This window comes from Lipotes vexillifer, unplaced genomic scaffold (assembly GCF_000442215.2).
Source record: "Lipotes vexillifer unplaced genomic scaffold, Lipotes_vexillifer_v1.1 scaffold492, whole genome shotgun sequence".
In the NCBI taxonomy this organism is placed as follows: Eukaryota; Metazoa; Chordata; class Mammalia; order Artiodactyla; family Lipotidae; genus Lipotes; species Lipotes vexillifer.
Window position 1 is genome coordinate 1149619 of NW_006780910.1, and position 13333 is coordinate 1162951.

The 13333-nt window shown below is 43.9% G+C and overlaps 2 protein-coding genes across 2 annotated transcripts in view; both read left to right on the forward strand.

Annotated features, from left to right (window-relative positions):
* Positions 1-3768: 3768 nt before the first annotated feature.
* Positions 3769-4660, forward strand: LOC103080298 (voltage-dependent anion-selective channel protein 3-like). Its single transcript, XM_082930992.1, is given in 2 exon segments — positions 3769-4037; positions 4078-4660. Coding segments are annotated over 2 exon segments (852 nt in total).
* A 3157-nt stretch (positions 4661-7817) lies between these two features.
* STAB2 (stabilin 2) overlaps positions 7818-13333 on the forward strand; it is a 159833-nt gene continuing 154317 nt past the window's right edge. Inside the window, exons 1-2 of the mRNA XM_007454272.1 lie at positions 7818-7895; positions 12046-12179. Coding sequence (XP_007454334.1) covers positions 7818-7895; positions 12046-12179 — 212 coding nt within the window. The remainder of the gene's footprint in view (positions 7896-12045; positions 12180-13333) is intronic.

A 13333-nucleotide genomic window follows, 5' to 3' on the forward strand; every position in this document is an offset into this window, starting at 1 on the left:
TGAGATCAGTTAAGTAAACAGACAAAAATCCCTGCCCTAAATGAGCATGTATTCTAATTAGGGAGAGAGGCAGCAAACAATAAACATAATAAACTTGTGGACTGTATGGTGACTTAGAAAGTGACACATGCCAGGGAGATAGAAAAAGATAAGGATAAGGGCTTCCCTGGTGGCGCAGTGGTTGAGAGTCCACCTGCCGATGCAGGGGACACGAGTTCGTGCCCCGGTCCGGGAGGATCCCACATGCCGCGGAGCGGCTGGGCCCGTGAGCCATGGCCGCCGAGCCTGCGCGTCCGGAGCCTGTGCTCCGCAACGGGAGAGGCCACAGCAGTGAGAGGCCCGCGTACCGCAAAAAAAATTTTTTTAAATAAAAAGATAAGGATAAAAAGAAGCAGGAGTAGCGGGGTGGGAGCTTTCCGTACAGTAGTCTGCATAGGTCTCATGGAGAGGGTGGATTTGAACAAAGGCTTGAAGGAAATGAAGGAGTTAATCAAGTGGCTCTTTAGGGGAAGATTTTTCCTGGACTAGACAAGTCATGAAGGGAGAGGCATGCCTGGCAGGTGTGTGCTCCACCACGTGCTCTGTAGAACTGGTGTGGTACCTGGTCCTGGAGCATGGCTAAGTCCTTTTACATAGAATAGGAAGCCTCAATCCATCCAATTTGCCCATGTCATGCTATGCCATGGACAACAAGACCAGTAGATCATAGAATGGACCATCTGGAATCGGTGACACTTCAGTTCTGGCCCAAGTATGCCTGTAGTTGTATGAATCACAACCGTATTCCTTTATATTTGCTCTTCAGGACTTCTGGTGGTCATGACCTTGTCTCATGTGACAACAAATAGACAGGACTAAATTCAGTTTAGCATTTTAATGACTGAATTAGATGAACCACAGATAATCCATTCATCAGCTTACGCATCAGCTATCAGAATGGTGGTCTATCATAACAGGCAAAGCAAACGATTAGAGTAAGATTACCTGGCATCTGTTACTAGCTCATGCTAACTTACTGACACTGAATAAATCACTCAATTCCTTTAGGCCTCCATTTGCATATCTACCAAATCAAGATATCACCTTTTACTCAGTCTATTTCCCAAGGGTGTAATAAAATTTAAGATAATATGTGCAAAAGTATGGTGGAAGTTATAATGCACGAGGCAATGTTATTTACCCACTTCTGTGTCCTCAGAGCCCAGTATAGCGTTTGGCGTTCCATAAACGTCTGTTGAATGAATGAAAGAATGAGTGAAACTTACAGTGTGATGGCAACCAAAAAAAAAAAAAAAAAAAAAATCACCCTGTTAACACGACATAGGTCTATACAATCAAAGGTATTAGGGAGTATTCGGGACAACTACCGATATAAATCAAGCCAAATAAAATATTACTTAGACTTTTACTTGAAGACTTTTTAAAGAGGTTATTTCAAACCATGATATTAAACTACAGGCTCTCAGTTTAGCTTGTTAAGTCCTTTGATTTAGAAAAGTGGAAGCTATTTTTACCCAAAGCAGAGACAGGAGAAGAGCAAAGAAAAAAAAGAATCCAACATTGCTCAGCAGATGGGTTCAAGAAAGAGCTTTAAAAAAAAAAAAAACAGAAGAGTGTGGCTTTAGGAATTTCTATATCTGGAATGTAAACAGCTATCCAATTGTTTCAATGTTGACACCAGATATGAAGGAGAAAAGAAACTATCTTGTGCTCTGGCCAAGATGTTTCAGGTGCCAAGAATTCTACCCAATTAGTACACAGAAGGAATATCCAGGAGAATCAACAGCAAGCGAGTCCTACAATAAAAACTGGATTCCACTGAAAATGCCTACTCAGCATAAAATCCACACGCCGGGGCAGAAAAACACATCTCTTCTCCTGGGAGGCTACCTTTGATGCTACTTGAAATTATGAATTGAGATTCTGAAAGTCTGTTTTGTTAGTTCTGTTTGTTCCACCTTGGCCTGAATTTAATTTTATCAAGGACCACATTTCCAGAGAGTTCTGATTTTGAAACCGTGGGTAATCATTAGTTAAATCCGTTTCACCTGTTATCTGCCTTCACTAATCAAGGTCGTTTTAATTGTTGCTGCAAAAGACTCACATGTCCTCCAAGCTGCATATAGCATAAACGATACGATGTTTGCCTGAGTCGTCTTCAGGAGCTTGAAGTCAGCGGCGTCTAGTTCGAGCTGAGCTGGTAAAGACCTGTTAGGACCACCGACCCTCCAACTGGGCATGCGCGAGTGTCCGCCCAGTGACCTTTCGAACTTGCGGAGGCCTGTAGCCTAGTTACACCTGCGCAGAATGTCAATTACCACCCCTTTTCCAATCACTTTCCCCACGCCCCCCACGCCTCAGACAGTCCTGCTTCTTTATTAGTTGGCCCGTAGATAACCCCGGAGCCGCTTGCCTTCGCGGAGGTGGATTTGAAGTCTGTTCTCCAGTTTCCTCGTTTGGTTGCCTTGCGAGTAAGCCCTCTCTCTTTGCTGCAAATCTCAGCGTTAGCGTTTTTGGCTTGCTGTGCAGCGCGCAAGACGAACCTGGTTCGGTAACGATTTCTCATGCTGAAAGTTTTCAGGGATATAGTATTGTTTTCCCTTTTCTAAGATTTTACTTCCCAAGGCGCCATCTTCATTTGGAAAAATTCTAGGAGTTCTTGGATTTGTTGAACCTACGTGAAGCAACTTTTTCAATTTTCTAGATTGCTCAAGAGATACCAACAGGTAGCTGCTGTTCCGAGCTCTCTTTCTTCCTTAGTCTAGCAAAAATTGCAGGGAGAATGAAAAATCTTGACCGGAAAACTCACCTTAGATATCAATTTCTGGCCTCTTTTATTCCCCTGCAAAGCAAAAGATACAATTGATTCCCCAGTAAACAGGTTTATTCTACTTCAGAAGCATAAGGTTTGACCCGTTGGCCGTCTCACAAGGTCCAGAAATATCTTGTTCAAGATCCAAAGCAGGTCCTGTAGATGATGCTTCAGCATCAACCAGTCGCTTCACACTGCCTGGGTTCAAGTCCCCGCTCCACCACTTACTAGCCTTGTGACCTTGGACAAGTGAGTAAACCTCTGTCTGCCTCTGTCTCATATGCAAAATGGGGATAGTATATGATACTGATACCTCTGTCCTAGGCTTGCGGTGAAGATTGAGTTAAAAGTTTAGAATGTCTGGCATGTGTGAAAGGTATGTGTGTGTTTGTGATGGTGATGATGAGGACGCTAATGTTGGTGATGGCGAGGATGGTGATTCTCCCTCCTTGGAACGCTGGTTAGGGCACACGTGAAATGCTTTATTAGTCGAAGTGACCAAGGACTAAAGTCTCGGTAACTGGCATGATGTAGAAAAAGGACCACTGACAACTCAGAATGCTATAGCCATAGGGGATGCACAACAGTATTACCCAGGAAGTGTCCCAGCCCCTCTTTTGCCTTTTCCAATATGGGAAAAGTCTCCACATTCCAATCAGGAAATTAATCCTCTCACCCAAGAGGAAACTATCATCTCTCATGTTGTCCCCGCTGAGGACAGATCGCGGGGGCAAAGGAGATGAGTACTAGTCGAGGGGGACATAAGGAGGAAGCAATGAGAGAGCAGGAGGGCAGCCCTGGGCAGGGGAAAGCCATTCCCAGGTCTTACGTAACTGCCAGCAGCATAATAGGGGATATTGGAGAGAACAAACTGCCTGTGTAGTATTGTTGATTTAAAATCCTTGTCTGGCTTCAGCGGTGCCCTGGCGGAGCGGACGGGCCATCCCGTCAGAGATATGTGTAACACACCGTCTTACTGTGACCTAGGAAAGTCTGCCAAGGATGTCTTCAGCAAAGGATATGGGTTTAGCATGGTCAAAATAGATCTGAGAACCAAATTATGTAGTGGAGTGGAATTTTCTACTTCTGGTCATGCTTACACTGTTACAGGGAAAGCATTAGGCAACCTAGAAACCAAATACAAGATTTGTAACTATGGACTGACCTTCACCCAAAAGTAGAACACAGACAGTACTCTTGGGACAGAAATCTCTTTGGAGGATAAGTTGAAACTCAACTCAAGTTCATTCAACTCAACGCATAAGTTCAACTCAAGGGTTGAAACTGACTCTTGATACCATATTTGTCCTGAACACAGGAAAGAAGAGTGGGAAATTGAAGGCCTCCTATAATCAGGATTGTTTCAGTCTTGGCAATAATGTTGATATAGATTTTTCTGGACAAATCATCTATGGCTGGGCTGCGTTGGCCCTTGAAGGTTGGCTTGCTGGCTATCAGATGAGTTTAGACACAGCCAAATCGAAACTGTCACAGAATAATTTCACCCAGGGTTACAAGTCCGCAGACTACCAGCTGCATACTCACGTGAACGATGGCATTGAATTTGGAGGGTGGATCTACCAGAAGGTGAACAAGAAGATTGCAACATCAATAAACCTCGCGTGGATGGCAGGCAGGAACAACACATGTTGCGGCATCGCTGCTAAGTACAAGCTGGATTGTAGAACTTCTCTATCTGCTAAAGTAAATAATGCCAGCCTGATTGGACTGGGTTATACTCAGGCCCTTCGACCAGGAGTGAAACTGACCCTGTCAGCTCTCATCCATGGAAAGAACTTCAGTGCAGGAGGACACAAGGTTGGGCTGGGATTTGAACTAGAAGCTTAATGTGGTTTTGAATAAAGCATCAGCTTTGTCCCTGGAGGTGGAGAGAAATGAACCCACTATGTTTTGGCCTTAAAATTCTTCTGTGAAATTTCAAAACTGTGAACTTTTTATTCTTCCAAAGAACTGTAATCCTCCCCACACTGAAGCCCAGCTATCGAGTCCATCCTAAGGGAGGTGCTTGAAGGCATGCCCAAAAGTTGTCATGCTCGTGCCACATTTCAGTTCAGTCCCGCAGTGTTATTTTCAACGTGTTGCTCAGCGATGGTGTAGTGTCATGTTACAAAGGAGATGACCTGACCCTCCAGTTGTCCACACATCCTGCACCACTTTTTCATGACCTTGTAATATATTGGTCTCTGTGCGATAGTGGAATCTTTGGTTTTGCATCAGAGTAAAATAAACCCAACACATTTGGGAAAAAAAAAAAATCCTTGTCTGAAAACAACTTTGAATGGTTAAGAGACAAACTATAACAACCAGCAAAAAGGAGTATGGACCACAGTAGAGAAAATGACATCCCGCCCCATGAGGGACACGCAGATCAGCAGGACTGCGTCAACCCGGGACAGAGGAAATCCAGAGCTACCTCACAGCTACACTGGGCTAAGGGTGTAGATTTTTATAGCTGTTGTCTATGACATTAGCATATTCTAATAATAATATTGAGAATGGTTGAGCACCCACTATGTGCTAGGCACCATTTTAAGCACTTGTTCATTGCAGGGAGGCAGTGGTAGGGATTTGAAATAACCTGAAGAGCCTCTGTTCATAGCAATCGAATGAGACTCACAGAAATAAAACTATTCAATTCCTAAACAAATCCATGTATTTAGAACTGTTTCTAATGCAACTAATAAAGTCTATGAACAGGTCCTGAACTGCGGAATCCCCGTGGCCACTGGCAAGCTAACTTCTACATCCTTGTAATTTAAAAATGGAACGTTCAACCTGCTAAAATCTAGCATATTGTTTCCCTAGGCAAAAGAGCAATAGAACATAGATCTGGAGGTGCTAAAGTTACTTTGCAAAGAGAAAACATCTCTTGGTCTAAAAGTTCTGGAAAATACTGCCTTAAGCAAAGTTGAACTGTTTTTGTTTGGTTTTGTTACCTTATGTTTTACTGAGGGATGTCTCAGAACCTTTAATGAGCTAATGAGCATGGTCAATCCCTAAGAAAGGGACAGCAGAGGCAGGGTTTTCCAAATTATCTGATAGAATTCTTCCCCAGCACCCCCTGCAGCATCTTCCACAGCTATTTAGGAAATGCGAGTATGGTTCATTCTCCCCCCTCCAGGAATCTAACCCATTCCAAGACCCAGACACTTATCCATGTTCTTCAGAGAGAAAACGATCAGAAAAAAGCTTCCAATTTCTTTCCTTCACGTATTAGTTAAGGTAACACAGCTGCTATAACAGATTAACCTCAATCTCATTGACTTCACACAATAAAATGTTTTCCTTAAGCAGCAGTCATCCATGCAAGTGGAATCACCTAGGAAGCTTTGAAAAATACGATTTCTGTGCCCCACCCCGAGACATACCGATTTGATTGTTCTGGCGTAGGGTAGACATTGGAAAAAAAAAAATTTAAGCTTCTCCAAAATTCTAAATGAGGTTGAAATCCACTGAACCAAGGGATTGTAAGGACTTCCTCATCTGGCATCTTCTCATTCAGACCTCTGGGTTAGCCTGTGAAGCGCTTATCTGTACCAGAATTTTCTTGGATTATTGATCAATATAATGTAATGTTATTTCAAAAATCCAGAGAGAAAGATTTTGCAGAGTAAGGATTATTTAACCAAAACTAGTCTCTAACTGCCAGTCTCCCAATCAACTCAGTGTCATGAGATGTACCCTCATAAGCCTGTCTTGTTGATTAGCACAGACGTTATCCTTTGTGTTACTTGGCCTGACAGTTTTCTATCATGTCAATGAGACTGGAGCACCACCTGCTATTTATTCATTAGCTATTGTTTTAAGCAGTAGAGGGTAGTGGTTAACAGTACTGGATTTAGAGTCACCCAGTTTGAAAACTGGATCCTCACCTACTAGCTGTGTGACCTTGGAAAAGTTGTTGCCTAACCTCTCTGCCTCAGTTGCCACATCTATAAAATGGGGAGAACAATCCTATTTCACCAAGAATTATGAGGATTAAATAGGTTAATCCATGGAGAAGTCTAACATAGTGAGAAGCACATAGTAAGTTTTCAACAAATGTTGGCTATTGTTATTTTTCTTACTTTCAAATGCAGGTCTCTGCTCTAAGCTGCTGGGGACACAGAAGATGAAGGCTAGCCCCTCTCTGCAAGGAATTCACAACTGGCCACAGAAGACAGAGATATAGACCAGAGAATTATGATGGATATGACTGGGCTTTCGTAGAATGATGCACAAAATGCTGGGAAGGTCTCCAAGATGATACTGGAGGAGCAGGACAGGAAGCTTTCCTGGAAGAGATGCCATTAGATCCGGGCCTCGAAGGGTAAGATGAGGCCTATAGACTCAGTTATTTGCTACTGAAGTGACCTGGAATAGGGGAGAGGATAGGTCAAAAACCCAACCAATGGCATCTGCAAAGAGACATTTCTTTGTGGTAGAGTTTGCCACCATCCTCGTCCAAGTCAAGGACCCGGCCTTCTGCAACATCCCCTCCATGCCTGGAACTGTGCCCACTTATGGGCATCCCTGCTTAAACTGCCTGATGGCAAGCTCAGACCTTTGCATTCAGGGGGAGAGGCCTGCAGTTTTCCATGGTGTGGCTGCATAAATGTTGGCAGGGCCTGGGGCCAGAAGTAGTCAGGACCAGAGGCGGATGGGCAGGGTAGTAGGAGGCAGGAGCTTTTTCTTGGGAGTTTCATAAGGCACAAAAATTCCGGACCATGTCTCTGCCTCAGCGCCTTGAGGATATCCTGTCATTGAGCCAGACGTGTATACAGTTGAGAGTGGCTGATTTCACCACGACCCCTAGATTGGCCATTTTTCCTGTCTAGAGGCAGTTCTCACAGATCATCTGTTTCAATCCAGGAAAAGGAGAGGAAGAGATTTAAAAGCAAACACTGAAATGAGAAAGAATTCACTGGGCGTTCATCGGACTAAGTTAACGTAGCTAAATAGTCCTGACAGGTGCCCGGCGTGAAGAAGCAAATATTTTCTCCCCATGCTACAAATTTCAATACTTCTTTTTCTTGGATTGGCGGCACAAAATCTCTGTTCCCTGCCTGAAACTGCAGAGCAGGTAAGATGAAACTTGCGTTCTTTTAAAAATGTGTTTACGCTCACGATCGTGTACATAAACTTTTTTGCTTTCCTACGTTGTCATAGGTAAATGGTACTATCTGGACTTCACAAAATAGAAAGCTTGTGGAGAATAGGATTCTAATGGGGATCCGTCTGAAGGGGTGCTAACCCAGTTCTATTCCTGTGTTAAAACGCCATTGTTGGGATCTCTGATTTAAGTGCTAACATCCCAATATCCATTGCGGATTTTGCTATCCTTTTTGTCGGTTTGTTTTAATGAATACCTTCCATTGCATCATTCTGAATGTAGAAAATAACAATGGCTGTAGAGAGCTGAGTAGAGAGGAGCTCTGGGGAATTCCAGGTTGGGAGATAACTGATTGAGAAACACAGGGTCACCAAATGTGCCAGGAATCCATCCATCTACCTACCACGAGTTGAGCAGAAGTACCCAGGGCAGTCGAATGGCTAGTCCTTGTGAATGACACCAGCACTCCTGCCTGCCCAGCAGGCTCACGTGAGTTGTCATCCTATAGCAGGTTCAATACCAGTTCTGCAGCAAGTCCAGGCTAAAGGAGGGTATGTGAGGGACTTTCCTGGCAATCCAGTGGTTAGGACTCCATGCTTCCACAGCAAGGGGCATGGGTTCAATCCCTGGGTGGGGAACTAAGATCCTGCATGCTGCGCAGCCAAAAATAAAAATAAATAAAGGGGAGGTATGTGAGAGGCAATCTGAGTGATTTATTTAAAATGTATTTCACGAGATAGGATTTCTGCTCTATTAATAATAACACATAACCATGATTCTGCATCTGTGCCAGGTAATTATTTTTACATATGCATATACTCTTTTTTCATATTCCTTTCCATTATGGTTTATCACAAGATACTGAGTATAGGTCTCTGTGCCATACAGTAGGACCTTGTGATTTATCCATTCTCTATAGAATAGTTTGCATCTACCAATCCCAAACTCCCAATCCATCCCTACCCTATCCCCCCACCCTCTTGGCAACCACAATTCTGTTCCCTATGTCTGTGAATCTGTTTTGTGCCAGACATTTTTTTTTTTTTTTTTTTTTTTTTTGTGGTACGCGGGCCTCTCACTGTTGTGGCCTCTCCCGTTGCGGAGCACAGGCTCTGGACGCGCAGGCTCAGCGGCCATGGCTCACGGGCCTAGCTGCTCCGCGGCATATGGGATCTTCCCAGACCGGGGCACGAACCCGTGTCCCCTGCATCGGCAGGCGGACTCTCAACCACTGCGCCACCAGGGAAGCCCTGTGCCAGACATTTTTATCAACACCAATTTTATTCCAGATGGCTATACTCTGATAAGGTCTTTCGCTGAAACATTGGAAGATGGCATAAGGGTTAAGTGCTCCAGCTATGAGGTTAGATAGGGGCAAGTTTGAACTGGGGCTTTTCTTTGTTTAACAGCTATTTGAGGACCAGTCACTGCTCCATGGCTTACTAGCTGTTGAACCCTGAGCGTGTTACTTGGTCCCTCTAAGCTTCAGTTTCTCCCCATCATTGCTCCACAGACAGCAGTAATTATCATCCACATCACCACCATCATCATCATTGTTGAGTGCTTGCTTTAGTACACAAGTCAGGCCTTGAGTGATTTTAAAGCTGAGTTTACTTTTTAGACGGGACTGTATGAGAGAGAGAATGAGCCTTTCCATTTGAAAAGGACAGTTTGAAGATCAAGGGGTTCCTTGAAGAGAGAGTATTCTGGCTTACTAAGAAAAGAAAAAGTACTGTCACCCCATAAACTTATCCAAATGGGAAACCCTAATGTAAAGAAAATCCTGCTTAAAAGAAGTGTAGGTATGCCCTAACCGTTAAAGGGAATCAATTCAAACAATATCTAAGAGTGGCTTTTATTATTTCACAAAGAACATTCTAGTTGTTTTGGTTCATAATGATCACCAAATGAAATCTGCCAGTAAAAACAGATTTTGTTTTCTATACACCACTATACAGTATGGGGAAGAGCAAATGACTGATCAAGGAATCATAAGGCCACTAACTGACAGTGTGACCTTGGGCAAGTCACTGGACCTACCCCACCTCAGTTTTCTCCCCACTAAAATGAGGATGATGATACCTCCCCTACTTGTCTTTAGGGTGGTCAAGATCAAATAAGATGATGCCTTTGGAAGTGTGCATAACCATATATTGCCCTGTAAATGTAAGCTTTCTTCTTAGGCAGCCTTTACATATTTCAATGAACTTAGAAGTAGTTGTTTTCCCACCACCCGTAACCTAATGCTGGGCCCGGGGGATAAGCTGTGGGATGACAAAGAAATAGGAGAAGTGGACCTCTCCAGCAAGGGTACTTTTAAGTGGAGAGAAAGACAACAGAATGTGCTCCACTGTCCAGCCATAGGGAGAAGTCGAGAAAAGGAAGAGAAATGAGTGTGGTTTTGTGGACGTGGTGTTACACAGGGTATTGAGGTGTGGATAGCCAAGGGGAGGGGAAAGAACACTCCGATGAGGAGAGGCAACAAACCAAACACAGGTAAGAACAGAAATGTCACAGGAACAAACATTTATGGCCTAAGATATTCTAGATACTGGAGTAGGTGATTTACGCATGTTATATCACTCAGGTCTCAATAACCTGCAGGGTGGTTATTAATATCCCCCCTTTACAGATGATGGCAAAAAGTAAAGAATTCATTCAAGACTGTATGCTTAGCAAGATACAAAGGTTGATTCTAAACTTAGGTCTTCTGAGCCTCAAGTTCAGTGTCTCTTCATCGTACAAAGCTGCTGCTCCTTAAGCTTGATGGGGAGATGAAGGAAACTTGAGAAAGAGGATTATATCCATGAAGGATCAGCAACAGGATCGCGCACAAGGGATGCTGAAGACGAGGCCAAAGTGTAACCGTGTCATTCATTTTAACAGTGAATCCTCTGCCACCTGTTGTTGCCAAGTGATTATTTCTAGTGTGTCTGTGATTTCCCACAAGTCATTCATTCAGATGTCCATTGACAGATGAATGGACCAAGAAGCTGTGGCACATATATACAATGGAATATTACTCAGCCATAAAAAAACAAAATTGAGCTATTTGTAATGAGGTGGGTGGACCTAGAGTCTGTCATACAGGGTGAAGTAAGTAAGAAAGAGAAAAACAAATACGACATGCTAATGCATATATATGGAATCTAAAAAAAAAAAAAGGGCCCTGATGAACCTAGCTGCAGGGCAGGAATTAAAGTTGTAGACATAGAGAATGGATTTGAGGACACGGGGTGGGAGGGGGAAACTGGGGCGAAGTGAGAGTAGCATCAACACATATACACTTCCGAATGTAAAGTAGTTAGCTAGTGGGAAGCAGCCGCATAGCACAGGGAGATCAGCTCCGTGCTTTGTGATGACCTAGAGGGGTGGGATAGGGAGGGTGGGAGGGAGATGCAAGAGGGAGGGGATATGGGGACATATGTATGCATATGGCTGACTCACTTTGTTGTACAACAGAAACTAACACAGTATTGTGAAGCAATTAACTCCAATAAAGATCTATTAAAAAGTCAAATATTTACTAAGCACTACTATGTGCTAGACACTGCTCTAGGTGCTTAAGGTACAGCAGAGAACAAGACAGGAAAAAATCTCTGCTCTTACGGAACCCACGTTCTAGCTGGATTATCATGAAAAGATTGCAAACATCTTTGGAGCAGGAACTGTATGCTTCACAGCATTTAGCACCCAAACTAGACTATGCCTATGGAATCAATGCTGAAAGAATATTCCTGAGACCTATTGATCTATGATCAATTGATCTTGAAAAACCTGCTTACAATTTCCCATTTGAAAAGTGTACCGTGCCGTATACTTCCGGTTTCGCATTTGGATATGTGTAAATAGTGACACTGCTCTACTTTGCTAGACTCCAGACTTGAGATCAGTTATGGCAAATGGGTGGTATAAGCAGCACCTTCCCTTGCCCACAGCCGTGGTAGACATTGCTTGTCAATTCCAACACTCCTTGCAGATAGGATGGAAAGACCCACCAGTCATTACCAATCAACCTCATTGCCATCCCTGTCGTTTCATTTACATGAAGCTAATGGAGAAGATTGGCCAACCCAGGCTCTGCTAATGGGACTTGATTTTTTTTTTTATGTTTTCACAGGCAAAAAGATGTGATAAGAAGTCTCTCCTTACAATTAGGACTGAGTGCCGATCCTGTTCACTCAACTTTGGAATGAAATGCCCAGATGGTTACGCCAAGATTACAAATGGCACCGTAGGGATCCGAGATTGCAGGTACTCATTATGAGAAAATATGTGTGCTGGGGTCTTGGAACTCAAAGGATTGTGGATCCAAATTGAAACTTCCCAATTCAAAAACTATAAAGCAGGCTTCCCTGGTGGCGCAGTGGTTGAGCGTCCGCCTGCCGATGCAGGGGACGCGGGTTCGTGCCGAGGTCCGGGAAGATCCCACGTGCCGCGGAGCGGCTGGGCTCGTTGAGCCCTGGCTGCCAAGCCTGCGCGTCCGGAGCTTGTGCTCCGCAACGGGAGAGGCCACAGCAGTGAGAGGCCCAAGTACCGAAAAAAAACAAACAAACAAAAAAAAAAAAAAACGGGGCTTCCCTGGTGGCGCAGTGCTTGAGAGTCCGCCTGCCGATGCAGGAGACGCGGGTTCGTGCCCCGTTTCGGGAGGATCCCACATGCCGCGGAGCGGCTGGGCCCGTGAGCCATGGCCACTGAGCCTGCGCGTCCGGAGCCTGTGCTCCGCAAATGGGAGAGGCCACAACAGTGAGAGGCCCGCATAACGCAAGAAAAAAATAAATAAATAAATAAATAAATAAATAAATAAATAAAAAAAAAAAAACGAAGCATTTCCATGATTTTCTCTTACTCTAAGGTTACATTGAACCCAAACTTCAGTAACTTACAACTATGACCTTGAGTCTAAAAAATATATTACAATTCATGTTTTCATACAAAATTGCACCAAAATATTCTGCCTTCGTCTTGCCCTTCTTTATTTTGAAAATCTGGGGTTTGTTTCCTTTGGAAAAGGTTCTAGTCGGAACATGTTAAAAGGCTTGGGTCTGATAGTCATCTTACGAACTAGCTATGCACCCTGATACTAATTAGAACCCAAAGGGAGACAAAGGAATTACAGCTTTCTTGCATTGTATGTGAGTGTAGCATTCTTGAAGCCGTCTTATGATTCAAAACTCTCATAATTCAAGGTTAATCCTTGCAAAGGATGACAAGCAGTTCTGCCCACCAGCTCATGGATGCAGCCATGCAGCTCAAATGCAAACAGAAATTTTTTTTTTTTTTTTTTTTTTTTGGGGTACACAGGCCTCTCACTGTTGTGGCCTCTCCCGTTGCAGAGCACAGGCTCTGGACGCACAGGCTCAGTGGCCATGGCTCACGGGCCCAGCCGCTCCGCGGCATGTGGGATC